The sequence below is a fragment of the Haliotis rufescens genome, unplaced genomic scaffold (genome assembly GCF_023055435.1).
Source record: "Haliotis rufescens isolate VD_foot unplaced genomic scaffold, xgHalRufe1.0.p SCAF_1, whole genome shotgun sequence".
Lineage (NCBI taxonomy): Eukaryota > Metazoa > Mollusca > Gastropoda > Lepetellida > Haliotidae > Haliotis > Haliotis rufescens.
Genome location: NW_025963779.1, coordinates 1,013,514 through 1,039,691, shown reverse-complemented (window position 1 = coordinate 1,039,691; position 26,178 = coordinate 1,013,514). Strand labels below are relative to the sequence as shown.

At 43.2% G+C, this 26,178-nt stretch overlaps 2 protein-coding genes across 6 annotated transcripts; one reads left to right on the top strand and one right to left on the bottom strand.

Annotated features, from left to right (window-relative positions):
• Positions 1-1,994: 1,994 nt before the first annotated feature.
• On the bottom strand, positions 1,995-26,142 carry LOC124128492. 3 transcript variants are annotated; one of them, XM_046491923.2, is made up of 8 exons: positions 25,630-26,142; positions 23,164-23,861; positions 22,009-22,131; positions 21,393-21,607; positions 14,580-14,693; positions 9,876-10,088; positions 5,943-6,011; positions 1,995-5,314 (listed from the first exon to the last, which is right to left on the bottom strand). In XM_046491923.2, the coding sequence occupies exons 1-8, from the start codon at positions 25,998-26,000 to the stop codon at positions 5,216-5,218; spliced, it is 1,902 nt and encodes a 633-aa protein (XP_046347879.1). In that variant the 5' UTR covers positions 26,001-26,142; the 3' UTR covers positions 1,995-5,215. The 3 variants fall into 3 exon arrangements, with proteins under 3 accessions (XP_046347879.1, XP_046347880.1, XP_046347881.1); XM_046491924.2 differs by having other exon boundaries at positions 14,580-14,690; XM_046491925.2 differs by lacking the exon at positions 9,876-10,088.
• Positions 15,879-19,096, top strand: LOC124125909 (putative nuclease HARBI1). 3 transcript variants are annotated; one of them, XM_048393384.1, is made up of 4 exons: positions 15,879-16,527; positions 17,001-17,109; positions 17,684-17,864; positions 18,243-19,096. In XM_048393384.1, coding segments are annotated over exons 1-4 (444 nt in total). In that variant the 5' UTR covers positions 15,879-16,375; the 3' UTR covers positions 18,245-19,096. The 3 variants fall into 3 exon arrangements, 2 of the variants coding, with proteins under 2 accessions (XP_048249341.1, XP_048249322.1); XR_007220113.1 differs by having other exon boundaries at positions 15,879-17,084; XM_048393365.1 differs by lacking the exon at positions 18,243-19,096 and having other exon boundaries at positions 17,684-18,012.
• Positions 26,143-26,178: the final 36 nt, after the last annotated feature.

The following is a 26,178-nucleotide window of genomic DNA, read 5'->3' as shown; positions in this document are numbered from 1 at the left end:
GATTCTGTGGGTGACCGAGCTCCCTCTGTGATGTATGCCGACACAGGGATGCATGTAGAGAGATTCTGTGAGTGACCGAGCTCCCTCTGCAATGTATGGCGACACAGAGATGCATGGAGGGAGATTCTGTGAGTGACCGAGCTACCTCTGTGATGTATGGCGACACAGGGATGCATGTAGAGAGATTCTGTGAGTGACAGCACCGTCTGCAATGTATGGCGACACAGGGATGCATGGAGGAAGATTCTGTGAGTGACAGCTCCCTCTGTGATGTATGGTGACACAGAGATGCATGTAGAGAGATTCTGTGAGAGACCGAGCTCCCTCTGCAATGTATGGCAACACAGGGATGCATGGAGGGAGATTCTGTGAGTGACCGAGCTCCCTCTGCAATGTATGGCGACACAGGGATGCATGTAGGGAGATTCTGTGGGTGACCGAGCTCCATCTGTGATGTATGGAGACATAGGGATGCATGTAGAGAGATTCTGTGAGTGACCGAGCTCCCTCTGCAATGTATGGCGACACAGAGATGCATGGAGGGAGATTCTGTGAGTGACCGAGCTCCCTCTGCAATGTATGGCGACACAAGGATGCATGTAGGGAGATTCTGTGGGTGACCGAGCTCCATCTGTGATGTATGGAGACACAGGGATGCATGTAGAGAGATTCTGTGAGTGACCGAGCTCCCTCTGCTATGTATGGCGACACAGGGATGCATGGAGGGAGATTCTGTGAGTGACCAAGCTCCCACTGCAATGTATGGCGAAACAGGGATGCATGTAGGGAGGTTCTGTGAGTGACAGCTCCCTCTGTGATGTATGGCGACACAGGGATGCATGTAGGGAGGTTCTGTGAGTGACAGCCCTCTCTGCAATGTATGGCGACATAGGGATGCATGGAGGGAGATTCTGTGAGTGACAGCTCCCTCTGTGATGTATGGTGACACAAGGATGCATGTAGAGAGATTCTGTGAGAGACCGAGCTCCCTCTGCAATGTATGGCAACACAGGGATGCATGGAGGGAGATTCTGTGAGAGACCGAGCTCCCTCTGCAATGTATGGCAACACAGGGATGCATGGAGGGAGATTCTGTGAGTGACAGCTCCCTCTGTGATGTATGGTGACACAAGGATGCATGTAGGGAGGTTCTGTGAGTGACTGAGCTCCCTCTGTGATGTATGGCGACACAGGGATGCATGTAGGGAGGTTCTGTGAGTGACCGAGCTCCCTCTGTGATGTATGGCGACACAGGGATGCATGTAGGGAGATTCTGTGTGTGACCGAGCCCCCTCTGCAATGTATGGCGACACTGGGATGCATATAGGGAGATTCTCTGAGTGACCGAGCTCCCTCTGCAATGTATGGCGACACAGGGATGCATGGAGGGAGATTCTGTGGGTGACCGAGCTCACTCTGTGATGTATGGCGACACAGGGATGCATGTAGGGAGATTCTGTGAGTGACGGAGCTCCCTCTGTGATGTATGGCGACACAGGGATGCATTGAGGGAGATTCTGTGAGTGACCGAGCTCCCTCTGCAATGTGTGGCGACACAGGGATGCATGTAGGGAGGTTCTGTGAGTGACTGAGCTCCCTCTGTGATGTATGGCGACACAGGGATGCATGTAGGGAGATTCTGTGTGTGACCGAGCCCCCTCTGCAATGTATGGCGACACTGGGATGCATATAGGGAGATTCTCTGAGTGACCGAGCTCCCTCTGCAATGTATGGCGACACAGGGATGCATGGAGGGAGATTCTGTGGGTGACCGAGCTCACTCTGTGATGTATGGCGACACAGGGATGCATGTAGGGAGATTCTGTGAGTGACCGAGCTCCCTCTGTGATGTATGGCGACACAGGGATGCATGGAGGGAGATTCTGTGAGTGACCGAGCTCCCTCTGCAATGTGTGGCGACACAGGGATGCATGTAGGGAGTTTCTGTGAGTGACTGAGTAGTGGATGATTTCATATAATAGACCAAACAAAAGTCAGGTGATAGGTTTTAATGACAAATTTTGACACAGATAAAAAATGTTTGATATAAAACAATTGAGAACATCATCCAATGGTATTGCACTGCATACAAGTACATAGGAAGCACAGTCGCAAGGATGCTAATCTGTCCCACAGACCCTGGCGACTACATTTGTCATAAGAGGCGACTGAGGGGATTGGGGGCTCAGGCTTGCTGAGTTGGTTGATACATGTCATCGTATTCCATTTGCGTGGATCGATGCTCAATCACTGGATTGTCTGGTCCAGGATTTATTATTTACAGACTGCCATCATATAGCTGAAATATTGCTGAGTGCGGCGTTAAAACAACAATCAAACAAACAAAAAACACCCAGGTCTACGGGGTGATGAGAGAACACAATAGCAACAAGGCTACTGCTGCGGAACAAATTCTTGGATGTATGGGACAGTCAATGACTGCCCACTCATAGACATGATGTGTGATGCCTCCCACATAAATATTGGGCTTTGTAGGCTGGAATACTATGAATACGATACCGGATGACCGTAGTGTTAAATGGCTGTATTGTCAACGAAGCGACAAAGCTACAGAAAAAATATTTTCAGTACAAAGCAAATGGAGTCTTAACTAACGATGTAAGAGCCATTAGAAACTATGCTAGCTCCTTACATATAGTGATCAGTCAGTACAGTTCCCAGTGAAATCATAGGAATGTCAACATTTTTGTCAGAACAACAAATGTTTTAAAATGAAACCTCTTTATGGCCATAAGTTGCTTTTTCCATATGGCAACCATATAGAAATTTAGATTCAATAACTCTTGAATTTCAACAGGAACTCAATATTACTATTAACTGTTGATAAGTGTGTTATGCCAAAATATTCAACACTTGACAAACTGTGTCTTCATCCTACAAGATGCCATGATTGGCCACACTACAATGTAATTCCCATTAGATGTTCTAAAGATGCTAGTTTACAATGGTTCCAATACAGAAGACTGCACCATATCTTACAACTAATATTTCTATATATATTTCAGAATCTATATACACGTTTCCACTCCAGTGCTGTTCTATATGTACAGAGATCCATGTTAGTTCATATGACATGGAGGCCATTGTTATTTTGTTTTCCTGTAAAATGTTGATAAAAGCAACTAAAGAATAAAATTCTAAAAAAAGAAGTGACATCACATTATACCATAAGTAGCTTCTCCATGTGGTGGCCATATAGAAATTCGGATTCAACCCTCTTGAACAAATTCAGGTGTCATGGTGGGAAAAGGCATGTGGACTTTTAGCTTGGTTCGATGTGGAGACTGGAAGTCTGTTGTGTGACAAAACAGCTCAGGGCTTACAAACAAAGGGTCTTGTGTCACATTTAGTGCACATTCATGTATTTTGTATTAAAGAGACCCAGAATCTGATTCAAACAGTATGTGTTGACCAATCAACATTGGCAAGAATAGATGGGCAATTTGTATTAATCCTGAAAAGATAATCTGATTCCTTGTGTTGAAGGGCAAAGCTAAACATATTTCAGGAATAAAATATTGAATTCATCTTACAACATTCAATCATGTTTCCAGTAAATACAGATCTGTGTTATTGTACTGACTGTTCCTGGCAATGACAGTGGCAACCATCGCCTACATCACATAAAGAGAGGATTAAACCAACTTTCTGGATACACACCAATAACCCATGAACTAAACGATGGACATGTTCAGCATGAGATGTTTCACTGCGTGAGTGAGTAAATGTTTCACTGCGTGAGTGAGTGAGTGAGTGAGTGAGTGAGTGAGTTGGGCTTAACGCCGCTTTAACAGTATTTTAGTTATATTATGGCGTGTCAGCTTAATGTGGGAGGAAAGCCCGAAGTGATGCAGGTGTCAAACGTTTACCACTTTGGTGAAACCCATGAGCACGGGTATGGTGCTGCCAAACCTAGAAACATAATCGATAATCGGAGCGAACCGGGATTCAAACCTACAATCATAGATTTCTAGCATGCCCAAGGGACGCAACTCTCCACAGCGAAGCGTGGCGCCTTAGATGACTGGGCCACCCGTGCCCCCTTCACTGCAGGAACATCGCACTACGACCCTGACAGAAACACAGGTACAAATCACCTCCACATTCATCACTATATCAACAACAATAAAACATTGCAGTGAACTCAGTCATTGTAATAAAACAGTTGACAAATTGCTCAGTAAAACACTGGAATGATGTGGTAGACCACCCTGTCAGGCCTGTAACATGAACACTACAAAACCCTCAAGTTACAGTTAGAATAAAATATACTTTATATCATTAAAAGTATTCTTTAAATTTCATTTGGGTAACTTATAAATAGATGAATATGCATGTAAAAGACTCCATTGGTCGTGTGGAATGTTTCGATGTACACACAGTATGTACATTTATCATGTAAGGAAATATCACTTAGGTGAGATCAAGCGATACCTACATTGTAGATATCGCTGCAATGAAATTGCTTCACAATGCTTTGCAGACCATTGTAACGTCATTGGTTACCATTTACATGTTTCAATCTGCTATTGTTTCTATAATTGAACTTGATGGCAAACAGCTGTTCGATTGAGCTGAAGTTGACTTGTGCTGAGTTTCATTTTCATTGATTTGTAAACAATGTGCGTCCTTTCGCTTTGTGGTGGGGTATAAGGGATTTATTCTCCCACTCAGAAACTTATTTTCCTCCCAGCCGGGAGATCATGTGAACCAATCAGACCTCAACATTCTGACATGTAGGTAAGATAACAATCTTTGTACATATTCACATGACACAACATCAATCTTTGTACATATTCACATGACACAACATCAATCTGTGTACATATTCACATGACACAACATCAATCTTTGTACATATTCACATGACACAACATCAATCCTTGTATATATTCACATGACACAACATCAATCTTTGTACATATTCACATGACACAACATCAATCTTTGTATATATTCACATGACACAACATCAATCTTTGTACATATTCACATGACACAACATCAATCTTTGTACATATTTACATGACACAACACATCAATCTTTGTACATATTCATATGAAAAGATCAAGATCACAGAACATTTAATGAACAAAAAGGTTGTTTGCAGTTATCTCCCTTTTTCACTAAATTGAAACACGTATCCTCCTGGTGCGAGGACATTGAGCATGGAATGGCGCCTGCATGCAGAGTTTACAAGACTTCGTCCAGGACGATCCGAGAGGCAAAGGCGACAGAGAATGCCAGGATGACACCTAGGATGGCGTTGTATGTGATGGGGAAGCTGAACACCTGCACGGAGAAAGAAGCAGCAGTCAGCGGTAATGACAGACCTTACTGACTGAACGGGTTATCAGTCGTTTATTTCTAATATGAGATATCAACATTATGTACAGCCTCTTTAAGGATGTTGATAAAATGTACAAGCTTTAAAAATATATACCCAAATGTTAATAAAGATGACTCCCTGAATTAGAATCCGATCTCAGAAATGTCGGACAAGTCCATTTTACGAACAGGTGTGTAAGTAACTTTGGTAGTTTCCACAATATTCTCATATTCTCACAATCCTCACATCGATTAGCTGTACCTTTTCTCCTAATACAGATTGTCATCTCTCCCACCCTTGGATGCAATCGTTCAACCACTGCGTTTATCTGCGTAGCCCAACTACATCTATGGAGAACAACTTACTCGACACTTCCCTCTCAAAAATAATGTTGTCCAATATATGATGTCGTCAAGTTGCGAGCACATATTCAAATCTCCAGAAATGACGTCATGATAGAACAATGTTTTATCATGAAATAAACAGTGCTTCATTCTTCATTGCTCTTTGTGTTTTGTCGCATAGCTAACTTATATATCCTAATACTGGCAGTGATGTAGTGATGACATTATTGCTCTTTGCTGCACCTACCTGCATCTGCAACGGCTGCTGGATGAAGAACTGCAAGAGGCGCAGCCGCCTCTCCGTTGGGCAGATACACTGGAACATGAATGTTCAAATCTCACCTACCAAATAATCATAAAATAAAAGTGTCTCTCAATGATTTCATTAGGTCCTTAAAGGGTTTAGAAGTGCTACACATAAGGAAGAGAATGTATGGATGTCAACTTCTTTATGATGAGGAACACAACGTTTCAGAGTATAGGCTTACTCCTTCATCAGGTGAATGGATGCCATGAGGCAGAGAGCAGATAGATGTACAGGTAAGAACAACAAAAGTAAGAAGATAACAAAAGGTGGAAACTAACAAGGGAAGACAGCAGATAATTGACGCTGATAGGTGATTAGCAATAGACAATGGAAGCCAAGATGGACAGGACATACTGGATGGAAAGGACCTACAAGATGGACAGGACATACAAGATAGACAGGACATACAGCATGGACAGGACATACAGCATGGACAGGACATACAGCATGGACAGGACATACAAGATGGACAGGACATACAGCATGGACAGGACATACAAGATGGACAGGACATACAGCATGGACAGGACATACAGCACGGACAGGACATACAAGGTGGACAGGACATACAGGATGGACAGGACATACAAGATGGACAGGACATACAGGATGGACAGGACATACAGCATGGACAGGACATACAAGATTGACAGGACATACAGCATGGACAGGACATACAAGATGGACAGGACATACAAGATGGACAGAACACACAAGATGGACAGAACACACAAGATGGACAGGACATACAAGATGGACAGGACATACAGCATGGACAGGACATACAAGATATACAGGATGGACAGGACATACAAGATGGACAGGACTGACAAGATGGACAGAACACACAAGATGGACAGGACATACAAGATGGACAGGACACACAAGATGGGCAGGACATACAAGATGGACAGGACATACAGCATCGACAGGACATACAAGATATACAGGATGGACAGGACATACAAGATGGACAGGACATACAGGATGGACAGGACATACAAGATGGACAGGACTGACAAGATGGAAAGAACACACAAGATGGACAGGACATACAAGATGGACAGGACATACAAGATGGACAAACACACAAGATGGACAGGACATACAGCATGGACAGGACATACAGGATGGACAGGACATACAGGATGGACAGGACATACAAGATAGACAGAACACACAAGATGGACAGAACACGAAAGATGGACAGGACATACAGCATGGACAGGACATACAGCATGGACAGGAAATACAAGATGGACAGGACATACAAGATGGACAGGACATAAAAGATGGACAGGACATACAAGATGGACAGGACATACAAGATAGACAGAACATACAAGATGGACAGAACGTACAGCATGGACAGGACATACAGCATGGACAGGACATACAAGATGGACAGGACATACAAGATGGACAGAACGTACAGGATGGACAGGACATACAATATAGACATAACATACAAGATGGACAGGACATACAAGATGGACAGGACATACAGCATGGACAGAACATACAGGATGGACAGAACATACAAGATGGACAGGACATACAGGATGGACAGGTCATACAGCATGGACAGTACATACAGGATGGACAGAACATACAAGATGGACAGAACGTACAGGATGGACAGGACATACAAGATGGACAGGACATACAGGATGGACAGAACATACAGGATGGACAGAACATACAAGATGGACAGAACGTACAGGATGGACAGGACATACAAGATGGACAGGACATACAAGATGGACAGGACATACAGCATGGACAGGACATACAGCATGGACAGGACATACAGCATGGACAGGACATACAAGGTGGACAGGACATACAGGATTGACAGGACATACAAGATGGACAGGACATACAGCATGGACAGGACATACAAGATGGACAGGACATACAGCATGGACAGGACATACAGCACGGACAGGACATACAAGGTGGACAGGACATACAGGATGGACAGGACATACAAGATGGACAGGACATACAGGATGGACAGAACGTACAGGATGGACAGGACATACAAGATGGACAGGACATACAGCATGGACAGGACATACAAGATGGACAGGACATACAGGATGGACAGAACGTACAGGATGGACAGAACATACAAGATGGACAGAACGTACAGGATGGACAGGACATACAAGATGGACAGGACATACAAGATGGACAGGACATACAAGATAGACAGAACATACAAGATGGACAGGACATACAGCATGGACAGGATATACAGCATTGACAGGACATACAGCATGGACATAACATACAAGATGGACAGGACATACAAGATGGACAGGACATACAAGATGGACAGGACATACAAGATGGACAGGACATACAAGATAGACAGAACATACAAGATGGACAGAACGTACAGCATGGACAGGACATACAGCATGGACAGGACATACAAGATGGACAGGACATACAAGATGGACAGAACGTACAGCATGGACAGGACATACAGCATGGACATGACATACAAGATGGACAGGACATACAGGATGGACAGAACGTACAGGATGGACAGAACATACAAGATGGACAGAACGTACAGGATGGACAGGACATACAAGATGGACAGGACATACAGCATGGACAGAACGTACAGCATGGACAGGACATATTGCATGGACAGGACATACAAGATGGACAGGACATACAGGATGGACAGAACGTACAGGATGGACAGAACATACAAGATGGACAGAACGTACAGGATGGACAGGACATACAAGATGGACAGGACATACAAGATGGACAGGACATACAAGATAGACAGAACATACAAGATGGACAGGACATACAGCATGGACAGGATATACAGCATTGACAGGACATACAGCATGGACATAACATACAAGATGGACAGGACATACAAGATGGACAGGACATACAAGATGGACAGGACATACAGCATGGACAGGACATACAAGATAGACAGAACACACAAGATGGACAGAACACACAAGATGGACAGAACATACAAGATGGACAGGACATACAAGATGGACAGAACACACAAGATAGACAGAACACACAAGATGGACAGAACACACAAGATGGACAGGACATACAAGATGGACAGAACACACAAGATAGACAGAACACACAAGATGGACAGGACATACAGCATGGACAGGACATACAAGATGGACAGAACACACAAGATGGACAGAACACACAAGATGGACAGAACACACAAGATAGACAGAACACACAAGATAGACAGAACACACAAGATGGACAGGACATACAGCATGGACAGGACATACAGGATGGACAGGACATACAGCATGGACAGGACATACAAGATGGACAGAACACACAAGATGGACAGAACACACAAGATGGACAGAACACACAAGATGGACAGGACATACAGCATGGACAGGACATACAGGATGGACAGGACATACAGCATGGACAGTACATACAAGATGGACAGAACACAACAAGATGGACAGAACACACAAGATGGACAGGACATACAAGATGGACAGAACACACAAGATGGACAGAACATACAAGTTGGACAGGACATACAAGATGGACAGGACATACAGCATGGACAGGACATACAGCATGGACAGGACATACAGCATGGACAGGACATACAATATGGACAGGACATACAGCATGGACAGGACATACAGCATGGACAGGACATACAAGATGGACAGAACATACAGCATGGACAGGACATACAGCATGGACAGGACATACAAGATGGACAGGACACACAAGATGGACAGGACACACAAGATGGACAGGACACAGACGGGATAAAGGAGACTCAGAAGTTTCGCGGGGAAATCCAAAGCAGGCTGGAGCTGAGCATACCTTGATGAGCCTCTGACCCTCAGCGTTGACCTCTGCATAGGCGGAGCAGATCAGCAGAAGGACGAGGAGGGGGAAAACGAACTGCAGGATGCCGGTGAGGGTGGCGCTGTGGTTGGCCCAGAATATGATGTAGTCAGCACACCAGATGAAGATGAATGCAATCCAGCTAGACAGCCACCGCTGCAGGAACCGAGATGTCACTGCCAGCCGCCGCTGAAATTGTACCAACTCTGTACATTGTGTGACTGTACAGATCTGACAAGGCTGGGCAGCCAGGTACCCAGGACCAACTGTGTACACTGTGTGACTGTACAGATCTGACAAGGCTGGCAGCCAGGTACCCAGGACCAACTGTGTACACTGTGTGACTGTACAGGTCTGACAAGGCTGGGCAGCCAGGTACCCAGGACCAACTGTGTACACTGTGTGACTGTACAGGTCTGACAAGGCTGGGCAGCCAGGTACCAAGGACCACTCTGTACACTGTGTGACTGTACAGATCTGACAAGGAAGGGCAGCCAGGTACCCAGGACCAACTCTGTACACTGTGTGACTGTACAGGTCTGACAAGGCTGGGCAGCCAGGTACCCAGGACCACTCTGTACACTGTGTGACTGTACAGGTCTGACAAGGCTGGGCAGCCAGGTACCCAGGACCAACTCTGTACACTGTGTGACTGTACAGGTCTCACAAGGCTGGCAGCCAGGTACCCAGGACCAACTCTGTACACTGTGTGACTGTACAGGTCTGACAAGGCTGGGCAGCCAGGTACCCAGGACCAACTCTGTACACTGTGTGACTGTTCAGGTCTGACAAGGCTGGCAGCCAGGTACCCAGGACCAACTGTGTACACTGTGTGACTGTACAGGTCTGACAAGGCTGGCAGCCAGGTACCCAGGACCACTCTGTACACTGTGTGACTGTACAGGTCTGACAAGGCTGGGCAGCCAGGTACCCAGGACCAACTGTGTACACTGTGTGACTGTACAGGTCTGACATGGCTGGGGAGCCAGGTACCCAGGACCACTCTGTACACTGTGTGACTGTACAGGTCTGACAAGGCTGGGGAGCCAGGTACCCAGGACCAACTCTGTACACTGTGTGACTGTACAGGTCTGACAAGGCTGGGGAGCCAGGTACCCAGGACCAACTGTGTACACTGTGTGACTGTACAGGTCTGACAAGGCTGGCAGCCAGGTACCCAGGACCAACTGTGTACACTGTGTGACTGTACAGGTCTGACAAGGCTGGGGAGCCAGGTACCCAGGACCAACTGTGTACACTGTGTGACTGTACAGGTCTGACAAGGCTTGGCAGCCAGGTACCCAGGACCAACTCTGTACACTGTGTGACTGTACAGGTCTGACAAGGCTGGGCAGCCAGGTACCCAGGACCACTCTGTACACTGTGTGACTGTACAGATCTGACAAGGCTGGGGAGCCAGGTACCCAGGACCAACTGTGTACACTGTGTGACTGTACAGGTCTGACAAGGCTGGGCAGCCAGGTACCCAGGACCACTCTGTACACTGTGTGACTGTACAGGTCTGACAAGGCTGGGGAGCCAGGTACCCAGGACCAACTGTGTACACTGTGTGACTGTACAGGTCTGACAAGGCTGGGCAGCCAGGTACCCAGGACCAACTGTGTACACTGTGTGACTGTACAGGTCTCACAAGGCTGGGCAGCCAGGTACCAAGGACCAACTGTGTACACTGTGTGACTGTACAGGTCTGACAAGGCTGGGGAGCCAGGTACCCAGGACCAACTGTGTACACTGTGTGACTGTACAGGTCTGACAAGGCTGGGGAGCCAGGTACCCAGGACCACTCTGAACACTGTGTGACTGTACAGGTCTGACAAGGCTGGGGAGCCAGGTACCCAGGACCAACTGTGTACACTGTGTGACTGTACAGGTCTCACAAGGCTGGCAGCCAGGTACCCAGGACCAACTGTGTACACTGTGTGACTGTACAGGTCTGACAAGGCTGGGGAGCCAGGTACCCAGGACCAACTGTGTACACTGTGTGACTGTACAGGTCTGACAAGGCTGGCAGCCAGGTACCCAGGACCACTTTGAACACTGTGTGACTGTACAGGTCTGACAAGGCTGGGGAGCCAGGTACCAAGGACCAACTGTGTACACTGTGTGACTGTACAGGTCTGACAAGGCTGGCAGCCAGGTACCCAGGACCAACTGTGTACACTGTGTGACTGTACAGGTCTGACAAGGCTGGCAGCCAGGTACCCAGGACCAACTGTGTACACTGTGTGACTGTACAGGTCTGACAAGGCTGGGCAGCCAGGTACCCAGGACCAACTCTGTACACTGTGTGACTGTACAGGTCTGACAAGGCTGGCAGCTAGGTACCCAGGACCACTCTGTACACTGTGTGACTGTACAGGTCTGACAAGGCTGGCAGCCAGGTACCCAGGACCAACTGTGTACACTGTGTGACTGTACAGGTCTGACAAGGCTGGCAGCCAGGTACCCAGGACCAACTGTGTACACTGTGTGACTGTACAGGTCTGACATGGCTGGGGAGCCAGGTACCCAGGACCACTCTGTACACTGTGTGACTGTACAGGTCTGACAAGGCTGGGGAGCCAGGTACCCAGGACCAACTCTGTACACTGTGTGACTGTACAGGTCTGACAAGGCTGGGGAGCCAGGTACCCAGGACCAACTGTGTACACTGTGTGACTGTACAGGTCTGACAAGGCTGGGGAGCCAGGTACCCAGGACCACTCTGTACACTGTGTGACTGTACAGATCTGATAAGGAAGGGGAGCCAGGTACCCAGGACCAACTGTGTACACTGTGTGACTGTACAGGTCTGACAAGGCTGGGGAGCCAGGTACCCAGGACCAACTGTGTACACTGTGTGACTGTACAGGTCTGACAAGGCTGGGGAGCCAGGTACCCAGGACCAACTGTGTACACTGTGTGACTGTACAGGTCTGACAAGGCTGGGGAGCCAGGTACCCAGGACCAACTGTGTACACTGTGTGACTGTACAGATCTGACAAGGCTGGCAGCCAGGTACCCAGGACCAACTGTGTAAATCAACATGTAGCTCTACTACTAGGAAGTTAAATAATCTAACTGAGAAGCATGAGTTCCTGGTTTTGTTATCCGTAGTCAACAACTTCCAGTTCCACAGACTTCAATACAGGCACAAGGCTCTGAAGCTCACCTGTTCCACAGACTTCAATACAGGCACAAGGCTCTGAAGCTCACCTGTTCCACAGACTTCAATACAGGCACAAGGCTCTGAAGGTCACCTGTTCCACAGACTTCAATACAGGCACAAGGCTCTGAAGCTCACCTGTTCCACAGACTTCAATACAGGCACAAGGCTCTGAAGCTCACCTGGCTATATGATGTGGTAAGAGAAACCAAGATGACAAGTTATGTTCCGGCGACCATCATTGCAAATAATTTTCTGCTTCAATCACTTTGGATGCCACTGGGTTTCCTGCACAAATAAACGATGCTAAGGATCGAAAGGATTTTGCGTCCTGAGAATGCAATAAACGTGTAGAAGCTTTCGCTAATTGTCGGGTGACAAAGTCGACACAATTTGTGGATACTTGTCAGCCTTGCTTGACAACAGTATAAAGATCTATACCGAAACGTCACCTTTACAGTAATTAAAGAAGTTGTTTTCCATAAATCTACTTTGTCTGCCCTCAACTTCTAAGTAATGCCTATCTGACTATCAATCATCAGGTGTTATGAAAGGTTCTTGGTGTTACACAAAGAAGGATGATTACATACAGACTTAATCGGAAATGTACGTGTAGATATCTGTACTTGTAAACTTCACATTCTTTGTTTTTATGCATGAGACAATGGAGGCAAGGGGTGGTTGGGTAGCCTAGTGGTTAAAGCGGTCGCACGTCACGCCAAAGCCCATTACTGGTGTCCCCTGTCGTGATATTGCAGGAATATTGCTAAAAACGGCGTAAAATCCATACTCACTCACTGGAGGCAATTATTTTTAGAATGCTGTTAAGTGAGAAAAATAGTCTCTATTGTGGTAGACCTTGATATTTCATCAAATTGTCCAAAACAATGGCCCATTGTCTGTGGACAGCTTGGGCCTGCTTGAATTGTTTCACCATTTCATCTTGTTTCAAAAGGTGTTGGATGATGAAACTTTGCCTAGAACATCCTACCAACAACCTTCTTTTCAAAGTCACGTTTGGTTTCCATGGCAACCATATACAAAAACCTACTGGTTCTTTGCTCCCCAGTGTATGCAGACAATTTGATGAAATCTGGTGGTAGGCTTGTTTGTTGCAGGATCTAAGATAATGGCAGGAAATATCAAATCTAATAAAAACGGCCAAAAATGACATTTTCAATATGGCCACTCTGGCAGCAATTTTTAAACTCTGTGAGCATTTATTTAGAGAGCTTGGATCATTCATACACGGTTACAGCTCCAAAGGCCATGTAGTTTCACAGATGTTAAAACAGCAAAACTTTACAATGGAAAAACAACCGGAAAAACGATGGACAATGCGCCATGACATAACCTCACTTGGTGTTCAGTCAGGTGAGGCAACAATTGTTGTTTGGTTGGGTTTTGATTTATATACAACCCACTTCTTTTTACAAAAGCAAGAAGAGACAGAGTCCTATTTATGGTGTATTTCGTAAGAGCTGCAACATGATTGTCCATATGTGGTCACTTACTGACATTTTCCAGTACGAGAACAGCAGACTGTCGTTGGACATGATGGGCGGAACTGCCAGGACGTCACATGACTCATCGTTGGTCTCCTTCTTCTCCTCCGTTTCTTCCTTCTGCTTTACAAATGGAAACCATGGTAACAACATAGCATGTTTCAGACTAAACATTAAGATCGCCAATGGCCACATGACTGATGGCGCCCACTGATCAACTACGGACCACTTTATCTCTACGAGCACCCAGCATGTAGCATGACAGTCAGTGCAACAGTTTGTATTTTCCGTATATCGCTGTGTATAAGGCGAGTTTTTCCTACCGAGAATGAGGGGGTTAAGAAGGGGGGTCCAAGATCTCAGGGTTTTTTTTCCAGTTGTTTCACTTTCAGCTTCCACTGTCAACTGGCGTTCGAGAGCCAGCCCAGCATTTGACAATAAAACTTTTTTCGTCCTAAATAACTGTTTCAGTAACTATTTCCACACATAAACATGATTTGTATCTGTTTTCTTTAATAAAGTTGAATATTTTCTGCAAATAAAGTTGAAATGACCCTCGCCCCGATCCAGATTGTCAAGCCAGCTGACACGGTAAAACAATCAACATCCGTGAGTAGAGAGCCGAAGTACTGGTAAGCATTTGCATATTTCACATGTGACCTAACATGTGATATCCGGTGAAGCTGAAATCGATTCCCGTTGTTTTTACAGTTGTATTAACAACTGTTGGAGACGGTGTGTATAAGTGATTGTGGAATAAACACGCTGAATGTGAAGCAAACATAAGCCTAGTTAGTTACAACATAGTTATTTGGCGATTAAATTACTCACCTCTGTCTCTTATGTTATTACCTCATAAATGAATTTTATTTTACGGGCACCAATCCGGTGTTGCACCATGTAAACACAAAATGTCAACGCATGCTGGAGTTACGCACACGACCAATCATCGCAGAAAAAACAACGCAAAATAAATGATGTGCTTCATTCCAGGTCACTGTTAACATGGGGCGGTATTCATAAAAGAACTTAAGTCTGAAAAAAAACTTAAGTCTTGAAAAAAACTAAGTTTTTTACCTTTTCTGACTTAAGTTTTAAGATTTTACTTAAGTCATATTCATGAAGCAACTTAGGCTTAAGTTTTACCAATTTCTGACTTAAATCTTAAGACTGGGTAGGGGTAGGTTTAACTACAAGGTGTTTGACTTAAGTCAGTAAACAAAATGGCTGCCGTACCGCTAGGTCGTCGTTCGTTTCATCAAAGAAGACAAAGTCTTGTTGAATACAACGATGATGAGTTGATACGGCGATACCGTTTAGATGGAAATGGCATTAGGTACGTAGCTAATTTAATAGCAGCTGACGTGGAGCCTGCAACCAACCGTAACCACGCACTTGACGAGATACAAAAGACGCTGATCACATTAAGGTACTTTGCAACGGGAAAGTTTCAGTTGTGTAATGCAGATGATCAAGGTGTCACCCAGCCCACCATTTCCAGAGTTGTAAATCAGTGTATCACCAGTTTGTCATCTGAAAGGATTGTTAAACAGTTTGTCCGCTTCCCCCTGCAACTCGGGGACATTAGGCGTCACCAAACAAACTTTTATCATATTGCGAACTTTCCCGGAGTTGTCGGGGTGATCGATGGAACCCACGTACAAATCCAGGCACCAACAGTAAACGAAAATGAATTCGTAAACCGACATCACTATCACAGCATAAATACGCAGATCGCTTTTGACAGCGACGACAGAGTCATTGACGTTGTTGCTCGGTGGCCGGGATCGACACACGATTCACGCATGTTGACAAACAGCGGGCTCTACCAGCTTTTCGAGCGCAATGTTCTCCCCATCGGATGTCACCTCCTCGGTGACAGTGGTTATCCCTGCAAGAAGTGGCTGCTTACCCCTTTCCTAAGACCATTGCCGGGACCACAAACAAACTACAACAGGTATGTAAAGTTTCGTGTTACGTTGCCGATCGTATTTAACAACTTAGAGTGATGTCCCTTGTATTTACCTCGATTACATATTTGCCCATTGCACAAACGCAATATTTGGTCTGGATAATCGAAGCAATTACAAAAACATTCTTAATAAAATACGGAATATTATTCACACCATAACCATATGTTTTTATTTCAAAATCTATTATTATGTCTTTGTTAGTTGTTCTAAATGTACAAGTAATTATGTGCTGTTTTGGTTAACATGCTGAATATTTGTGGTAATTAGGAATATTTTTTTTAAACATTACCAGTATGAATTTCCTACATAATCCAAAGTGTAAATTATTGTTTTCACATGATCAAAATTATTTCTTCAACAAGTGACATTTATCAATAAAAAGATAAATATATATTTCTTAAACCCTGTTGAAGATTAATGTTACAGGTTACACTCTGATATGTTATGTTTTTTTCAGGTCACACAAAAGAACCAGGAGCATAGTAGAAAGGGCCATCGGTCAACTGAAACGCAGATTTCCTGTTCTCCATGGGGAAATCAGGTTAAAACCTGAGAAGGCTTGTAAGGTAAAAATTATGATCAACAAATGTTAATTTGTGTGCACTATTTATTTGCCACACAAATAAGTTCAACAGAACAAAAATGTAACAAAGCTAAATGACAATAAATATATAAAATAGCAATTCCTAGAGAGGAAAGCAATGATTGAAAAAAGCAACAAGATTTTATTGAGTTACATAATTATTTCAAACATGGTTGTTTGAATTTATGTTAACAAATGCCATTGAGAATATGAAAACAACAATGCAGTGGCTCATCATCTATTAAAGTTTGTACATGGACATGAACTTGTTCAGATTGACTTGTATCTAAATCAAGTGAATATATATACAGTTTTGTATTTAAGGCAATAACAGGGCAGTTGTAGATTGGTAATGACTAGGAGCAGATAAGGGAAAATTCATAAATATTTGAAGTATAGAATTGTTAATGTGCATGTGGAGATGATCAGGAAATGATGGGGTTGTATGAACTTATTCGTTATTTACATTAACATTTGTATGTTCAACTGAGGCCATGTAAAAGCCTAAATGTTAAGTGTAATGATGTTAATTTATCATTAATGATTTCATATTTTAGGTGATAATAGCATGTGCTGTCCTACACAACATATGCAAGGACAGACATATCCCAGTTCCACCCACTGATGGGCATGATGGACTTGGCAGGCTTGATGGGCAGAATGGAGCTCAAGCAGTGACTGCTCCACCAGTAGCTGCACTCAGATACCGGGAGCACTTTGCCAATACCAACTTTCCATGTAAGATTATTTTATTTTAATTTTCAACATTTCCTCATAATAAATCCAATTTGTATCAGCAGTACATTCTTTGCAAAGTATCTTTAGTTTTTAATCATCTTAATTATCCCTCACCCTCTTAAATATGCAATATTCTAAATGCAATGTACTCTTTATGAAAAATGTTCCACAATGTTCTTTCTACCAGAATCTGTTGTATCATAACATTTGGCTTAGTATGTATTGTGACATTTAATATTCAAATATATAAATAATTCTTTAATGCCCAAACAACATGTATGATACTTTTAGCTAATTCAGTTTCGTGATTTTCAATTTAAGGTATTCCTTTTTCAAAGTGAGGCATTCAATTTCAAGATTTAATTTTTGCTTCAACAGAGTTTCCACGGTTGGTGAAGTGAGGGACCCTGTGACATCTGGCTCCTTAGAATACATGTTGGCTCCTTCTGGTTGAGGATGTGGATCTGACATGGCAGTGTCATAAATCTCCCTGAAACAGAAAATATTAAAGTTTTAATTGTAATTTTCACATAAATGTTCTTTTCAATTTCAACAAGCCTGTTGTTTTGTGTTATTATAATGAGAACATTTACATTTATAATCATATCACAATTGTTTAAATAACAATTGACTTAATTTGTGCACAATTGAGGTGTTGATATTATATAAAAAAATATACATTTATACTAAGTTTTCAAATAATAATTAGGTCCACAGCAAGTGGTTTTATAAGTTATTCATGGTGCAACATTTATACAAAATTTCATGTGATTACAGAACAGCAAGCTATACATATTAGGATCCAGGGAAAATGCAAATATTAGTAGTTTCAGTTAAAACTTTTTAGATAGATGCTAGCCTAGCTAAGGTAACATGAACCTATCTCCCAGACATACTATTCAACAAGACAAAAGTTATGTATACATGGTTTTATAGATTCAAAGCTTTTAGATAAAAACTAGCCAAAGGTAACAAGATCCCATCTCCCAGACATAATATCTAATAAGACAAAAGATAGTGTTATAGATTGCCTTGAACTATTTTATTTAAGCAAATCTGTCATCACCTATACTAGAATAACATTCAGAAAATACTTCAATTTGGACTCATTAAGGATAAGCCATATACAAGCTCGTCTATAGTGATACCATAATCTCTTTCCAAGCACCCAGTATTTATGTCAGAACAGAACCATGATAATTTTCTAACCCGAAAGGTATCTCATATCATTGATGTACCTGTCAGTAGGTGGCATCAGATGCAGCACCTGCAGCATTGTCGTGTCACACAGTAAGGGTCACGTTGTCCTGGCCTAAGATATCAATGACTGCATTGGTCACTGGGCTGATTGGTGCTGGTGCTGGTGCTGGTGCTGGTGCTGGTCCACCTCCTGTATAAACATTTAATTACAAACTGTAATTTTTTATATCGTTTAAAATTTTATTATATATGTTCGTTAATGGAAGGGATAAGATAATGAAATTTCTAATCATCATCATTATCTAAATGTATTTTGGAAATAATATTCTTCATACAAAAATACACAGAACATTATGATTGATAATTGATCTATTGGTAATACCGTATTTATAATGACCATTGATAGAAGAGTTGTCATGCAATAACCCTGACTTGTATACAGTATGTATGAAGGGAAGAAAAGTACTTGCCAGTTCCTTTTGTCAGTTTCCCAAATTCAGAGTACTTGTGTTTTGCCTGGCTTTTCACATTCTTCCATTTTTTTTCCACCTCTTCCTTTGTTCTCGGGTGTGAACCAGAGGAATTGAGGGTAGCTGTAATAACCTGTAGAGTTAAGGGAAAGTAGTAAGTGTCTTACAATTGTGGAAATATGAAGATAATAAGGGGCCAAACATTTTGTGAGGGTGCTGAGATTATATTAAAAAAGTAGTCTGATCCCAAATATATATAAAAAATATTTTTCTCAAGTTAATTTATTCAGCCGACAATTAAGATGTTAATATTTTGGATATCACTTCAAGATTTCATATTTAGCCCAAAGTCTGCTGCAAGGGCACTGTCAGTAACAAAACTCAAATTGGAAATAACAAATGTCCCAGTTTATGATAGTAATAGAATATGTTATGGCTATAGCAGAGGTGACTTAAATTCCACTGATAACAGGACCAATCCCCAATAGTGATGATTTCATGCTCAGTGGTAGAATGTTGCATTAAATCTACATGCAGTGGTAAATCATGCATTTATAATCGCTTGATTGGCGTACTAATATATCTCGGATAAGTTAAATTAGTAGATGTTCACTGCTAAAATATAACTTTATAAAACTCATGTCTGGTGTAAATACTACATTTGTGTACAACGACTGCCCGAGTGACAGACAACGATAAGTGTCACTGTACCTGCCACGCCTCTTGACGCCTCGCCGATGTCACGCCCGGACCAAACTTTCCTTCCAACACATGTACATTTGCTTTCACTAGTTCCGTCAACAGTAAAACCTCCTCTTTCGTCCAGTTAGGCTTCCTCTTCTTCATATCTGCCTCTGACATGACGTTGGCAATGTGGACAAAGTTTCGCTGTGTGTGTCGTCTGCCGTAAATAGCAACCGGGAAATCCCACCGAAAAAGACGTTCACACCTTTTTTTTTAAAGAGTTCCACCGGAAGTTTAAAAATAGCCGGGATTCCCCCTAGTGATCACGCGGGTACGTACTACGAAACTGACTTAGTTTTTCTTTTGAGACTTAGCTAAGTTTCGGACTTAGCATCTTTATGAATATCAAGTTAAGTCTCAGACTTAGCTAAGTCAGATTTCTAAAACTTAAGTTAAGACTTAAGAAAAATCTTAGTTTCTTTATGAATACCGCCCATGGAGTATAGGATTTGGGGTCGATTTTAAAGGCGTGTACAGGGGTCGCCTTAAATGTGACATCGCTTAATATGCAGCGATATTCGGTAGTTATCAAAAACTACAGCTGTGGAGAAGGTGTTCCATTGTATACATCCAGACTTTGAGTTTTGACATAACCCTCAACATGTCTGTAACCCCTCTCTTGTGAGGTGTTTTAGTTTGGCTGAGACAGCCACTAACAAGTGACTCTTGAGTCCAGGCATAAACTACTGCAGCAGCACTTGCGAGAGAGAGCATCACCGGTAAATCGGTGGAGCAAGTAATGTGCCACAAAGGTGTTCAAATGTCCCCATGAACATTCACAGTGAAGCTCGCTCTCTGAACCTGTACAAGGAACACTACTGTTTGTTTGTTTGTTTGTTTGTTGTGCAAAGCCTCACTCGGCAATATTCCAGCTATATAATGTCAGTCTGTATATAATTGAGTCCGGACCAGTCAATCCAGTGATTGATATCATGGGCATCGATCCAAGCAATTGGGATACGGTGGCATGCATCAACCAAGTCAGCGAGCCTGACCACCCAATCCTGTTAGTCGCCTCTTATGACAAGCATCGTCGCCTTTTATGGCAAGCATGGGTTGCTGGATCTTCACGGGTCACTTGCAACTGTTAGACAACGGTGATGTTGCTACTTACCTCCCTGTCAGCCTCCTCTGCTGATCTGACATCATTCTCTCTTGACGTGTTTGAGTGGTCAGTGATGGGTTCCGACCTGGCCCGGCACCGGCTACCGCGAGATCTCACAGGAGAAAATGTTGGTCCACAAATCGATTCGAGAAACACCCCTTGGGACGTCACCACGTCATTGTCGAAGTCGCTGTTCATGGCAAGATCATCCCAGATGAACCACTCTGTCACAAGATGGACATGGAGACACATGTAATTTATTCTGATAAAGTATCAGCCCCAGTAGACAACAACCAACAATCAAGAACTTATGTTGTTGAGTAAAGTTCAGACTTTTCAACGCCAATGAATATTTTTTGAATATGTTTGCCCTCAATCCCAAATTGGAAAATCTTGTACATGTACTACACTAATACAAGATTAAGACGGAGCACTGAAAATAGATTCTCTTTCCTTGCTTTTGTCCAAACCCTCCTGAACAGCCATGGCCAGTTGTCATGTAGGGAGAGAGTGCTGCACACAGTTACTCATAACCATGTCCACAAACATCTTTAACATAACATTAATGCTGGTTCCAAATTAAACAAACACAGATTGACAAAATGCACTACTTGAGATTGTTTACCCTCCTCGACTTGCTGGTCCCCTTCCTTCTGCTTCAGGGGGACTTGCCCCAACACCTGCTCCATCCAGAAGGCTTCATACACCTTGGCATCCATTGTCATTTCACGCATAAACCGACGAACACCTGCAATATAACGTATAACACATTGTGTGTGACACTGACTCACATGTAGTATAGAACTGACTCACATGTGGTATAGAACTGACTCACATGTGGTATAGAACTGACTCACATGTGGTATGGAACTGACTCACATGTGGTATGGAACTGACTCACATGTGGTATGGAACTGACTCACATGTGGTATGGATCTGACTCACTTTTAGAATGGATCTGATTCACATGTAGTATGGAACTGACTCACATGTGGTATGGATCTGACTCACTTGTAGTATGGAACTGACTCACTTGTGGAGTAACACTATCTCACCTATGGTATAACACTGACTTACCTATGCTATATACTGACTCACCTACGGTGTAACACTAACACATCTATTGTGTAACACCGACTCACTTATGGTACAACACTGACTCACCTATGGTACAACACTGACTCACCTATGGTATCACACTGACTATCCTTGGGTACAACACTGACTCACCTATGGTATAACACAGACTCACCTATGGTATAACACAGACTCACCTATGGTATAACACAGACTCACCTATAGTATAACACAGACTCACCTATGGTATAACCCAGACTCACCTATGGTATAACACAGACTCACCTATGGTATAACACAGACTCACCTATTGTATAACACAGACTCACCTATTGTATAACACTGACTCACCTATAGTATAACACTGACTCACCTATAGTATAACACAGACTCACCTATTGTATAACACAGACTCACCTATAGTATAACACAGACTCACCTATGGTATAACACAGACTCACCTATGGTATAACACAGACTCACCTATGGTATAACACAGACTCACCTATTGTATAACACAGACTCACCTATTGTATAACACAGACTCACCTATTGTATAACACAGACTCACCTATGGTATAACACAGACTCACCTATGGTATAACACAGACTCACCTATGGTATAACACAGACTCACCTATTGTATAACACAGACTCACCTATTGTATAACACTGACTCACCTATAGTATAACACAGACTCACCTATAGTATGTGTTCGACAAACGGACAGCATGACAAAGCCCACCAGAAGAGTCCACAGGACGCAAAGCAACGCGTAGAATGTCTTTGACACAAACTGGATGTGACACACAATCGGCTGCAGCTGTATCTTGGTACAAGAAGAGCTGAAGAACAGGTCAAAACCATCATACGAGTTGATCCCCACAAGCCCTAACCCAAGGATAGACATAAGACCAGCAGTGCTGATCTTCAGGAACGTCTTTGAATGCATGCGCACACTCTCTGCAAAGTTTTTGTTACTGAACAATTTCCCGGCCAGTTTGTGTGCATAAACCCCAAGCAGGATCCACCCAAAGCCAATCATCATGGTTACTGTGCCGATAAGAACTGTTGTCTTGGAGTATTCACTCAGAATATCACACACATTGTACCAAGCACCAGTAATTCCAAACGTCACGGCGGCTGTGAGGGTGATGATGTGTAGCAACGTAGCAAATATGGGTTTGTCCAGAGGGTTGAGTTTGATGCCGAGTGACCGCGCCAGGAGATACCACATCCAGCTGGGGAGGCGGCGCGACATCTTGATGTTCTTGTGGTGAAGGCCATCATCCATGGACTGCACCACCGACATGAGCTGTGACAAGTACGGCGAACCCTGAGAGGCCAGGAACCGGTCTGGTGAGGACATCAACGAACTGACAGAGTCTGGACCTTGGGACCTGGAACCAGAGTTGTAATAAACCTCACCTGCCATATATACCAAGCTGGAAGGGACACATGTTGCCAGTGCCATGTTACTGCCTGAGCTGAACCCAGGTAGTGAAGCTCACCTTTCTAACATGAGGTGATAATACACGGAACGTGAAAAATATAAACACTATGTTGACAGTTATTCTCCATGATGTGAACTGAGTTAAAATGGAGACACACATGCTTTGTAAAAAAGGTTATATTCTAATCAAGACTAACAGTTGTCAAGCTCCATCATATATAGCCTTTCCTCAGCGCCATGCAAACCAACTGTATAGGAACACCCTCAATACAGTACAAGTAAGACACTGATCCCTTGTACATCAAGCCCCATCCCCCCATTCAGTGTAAGAATAAATATAAGGATCTTCTCTATAGCGCTGAGTTACAGCTAGACTGTTCGCAGATGCTTTATATTATTATTACCGGGTAACCCATGCAAAGGATCAGTATGCACACCATTTTCAAGCCCACTGAGATTCCATGCCACAGTTTCACATGGATACGCAACTCTCACACAGTCTATTGACACAAGTCCTTGTGTTATCCCATTCATGCCGATGCCAGGCAGTGTAACAAAAAGTACCAACGTCTTTCTTTCGCAATACAACACTTGTGTATCCATATTTTCTAATCACAGAAGAATTAATACATATCTTGAGGCATTTGGGTGGACTGGGACCCTACTAGGGATGGGACGAGTCCAAATTTACTTACTGAACACCTGTTGTACGTCTCAAGAGTTGATTACAAAATGTCTGATAAGGATGACATGTATAAAACAATCTGGTCATGCATACACTGAAGTTGACTGAAGTCTTAACTTAATTCAAACCTATAAAGATCAGAAAGAATGAGTGCTTAGTCAGAAAGAAATGTTAACATTAGTGACTTTAAAGGGGCACTTATCTTAAGCAATTTCCCCGGGACTGGTTGTTGCCTTTGTTATTGTTTTTTCCCTGTGAGTACCCGGATGATAAAGCAGATATCTAGACTAGTTTGTGACCTGTGCTGTGCAATTCGTAAGCGCATTTGTCACTTTTATTGATAGTATAAGGGCGTATGGTCCCATTGATCAACAAAATGAAATACAGTTTTGGAATTAATAAGGAAATCTAAGGTATCTAAGGTATCTTTGTGGGTAGCATCGGTAATGGTGACGAAGTTTTGATAAGTCACATGCTTGGTTTTGTACGATTTTCGTTTACACTATTTTGACTTGCAACACAAATATTTCACCTAAGCATTGCTTTATTTTATCGTGTTTATATTTTTGCAGTCAAAATGTGCAAAGTTTTCACTTAGTAAATTTATTAAACGCCAAAATATTCAGTTCTTTTACAAACTGACTGAAAAATATGTCCATCTGTATTGTTGTGATAACGAATTCCAAACATTTTTATTTTTAATATCATCACCAAGTGACTGACAATGTTAGGATTAAATGTACATTTGTATATTGTTTGGATTCTAATCCTTGCATAATTAATCTATTGTGATGTATTTGACCGTCTTAATCATGTTAATAACTTTTAGCCAATCAGTTAGATAAATTGGCAGATTTTTCTGTCAATTTGTATCAATAATACAAACATTAACTTTAACATTAACATAAACTTTAATACGCCAAAGAAGACTTGGTCTGCTATATCTAACTGAAGCTCTGATGTTCGCAGACAAGACTGTCACACCTGTAATTGATCAAAGACTGATGACATAACGCCATGAACAACTCACATGTCGACTGTGCGTAATCCTCCACTTCCGTAGCGAGATTCACCTGTTGCACGAGACACGTACAACGGATGGATGGCGTGCGTGTGGCGCGTGCGGGTTCTTGCTCGGACCCTCTCTCCACCTGAGTGAGTCGACACATCGCGGGGGCGGGCCCCGGTCGTGGTGACATAATCAGGACGATCAGATTGCGAATGACCGATAACAGTTCTCTTGGCTGCTGAGGGATCGCTACCAGCCCGTTTCAAGCAAGGCCGGGTCGGGTTGCTTCCCTTGGCCGTCTCTGTCGGAGTTTCGATGTCAAAAGGATTAATTCTCTGTTGATGTTCTATGCTTGCAATGTCTAGAAGTTCTTCTGCATGGCCGTCCGCCATGTCGATATCGTGTACGGCCTGTTAATGTCAATAAGTTGACGTCGCCATTTTTGTTGTTATTGTCCCTCTCCATTAATTCAGGAACAGTCCATAATTATGCAGATGGAGGTGAAGGGTTTTGTAAAAAAAAAGTTGATTATGGCAATATTTCTATGTATGTCCTTAGATCAAACAGAAT

Coding starts and splice junctions, on each gene's coding strand:
- LOC124125909 (XM_048393365.1), top strand. CDS start 16,376: ATGTTGACAAACAGCGGGCTCTACCAGCTTTTCGAGCGCAATGTTCTC. Junction 16,528..17,000: donor CCACAAACAAACTACAACAG/GTATGTAAAGTT, acceptor TGTTTTTTTCAG/GTCACACAAAAGAACCAGGA. Junction 17,110..17,683: donor AACCTGAGAAGGCTTGTAAG/GTAAAAATTATG, acceptor TTCATATTTTAG/GTGATAATAGCATGTGCTGT.
- LOC124128492 (XM_046491923.2), bottom strand. CDS start 26,000: ATGGCGGACGGCCATGCAGAAGAACTTCTAGACATTGCAAGCATAGAA. Junction 23,862..25,629: donor GGATTACGCACAGTCGACAT/GTGAGTTGTTCA, acceptor CTCTGGTTCCAG/GTCCCAAGGTCCAGACTCTG. Junction 21,608..22,008: donor GGACCAGCAAGTCGAGGAGG/GTAAACAATCTC, acceptor ATCTTGTGACAG/AGTGGTTCATCTGGGATGAT.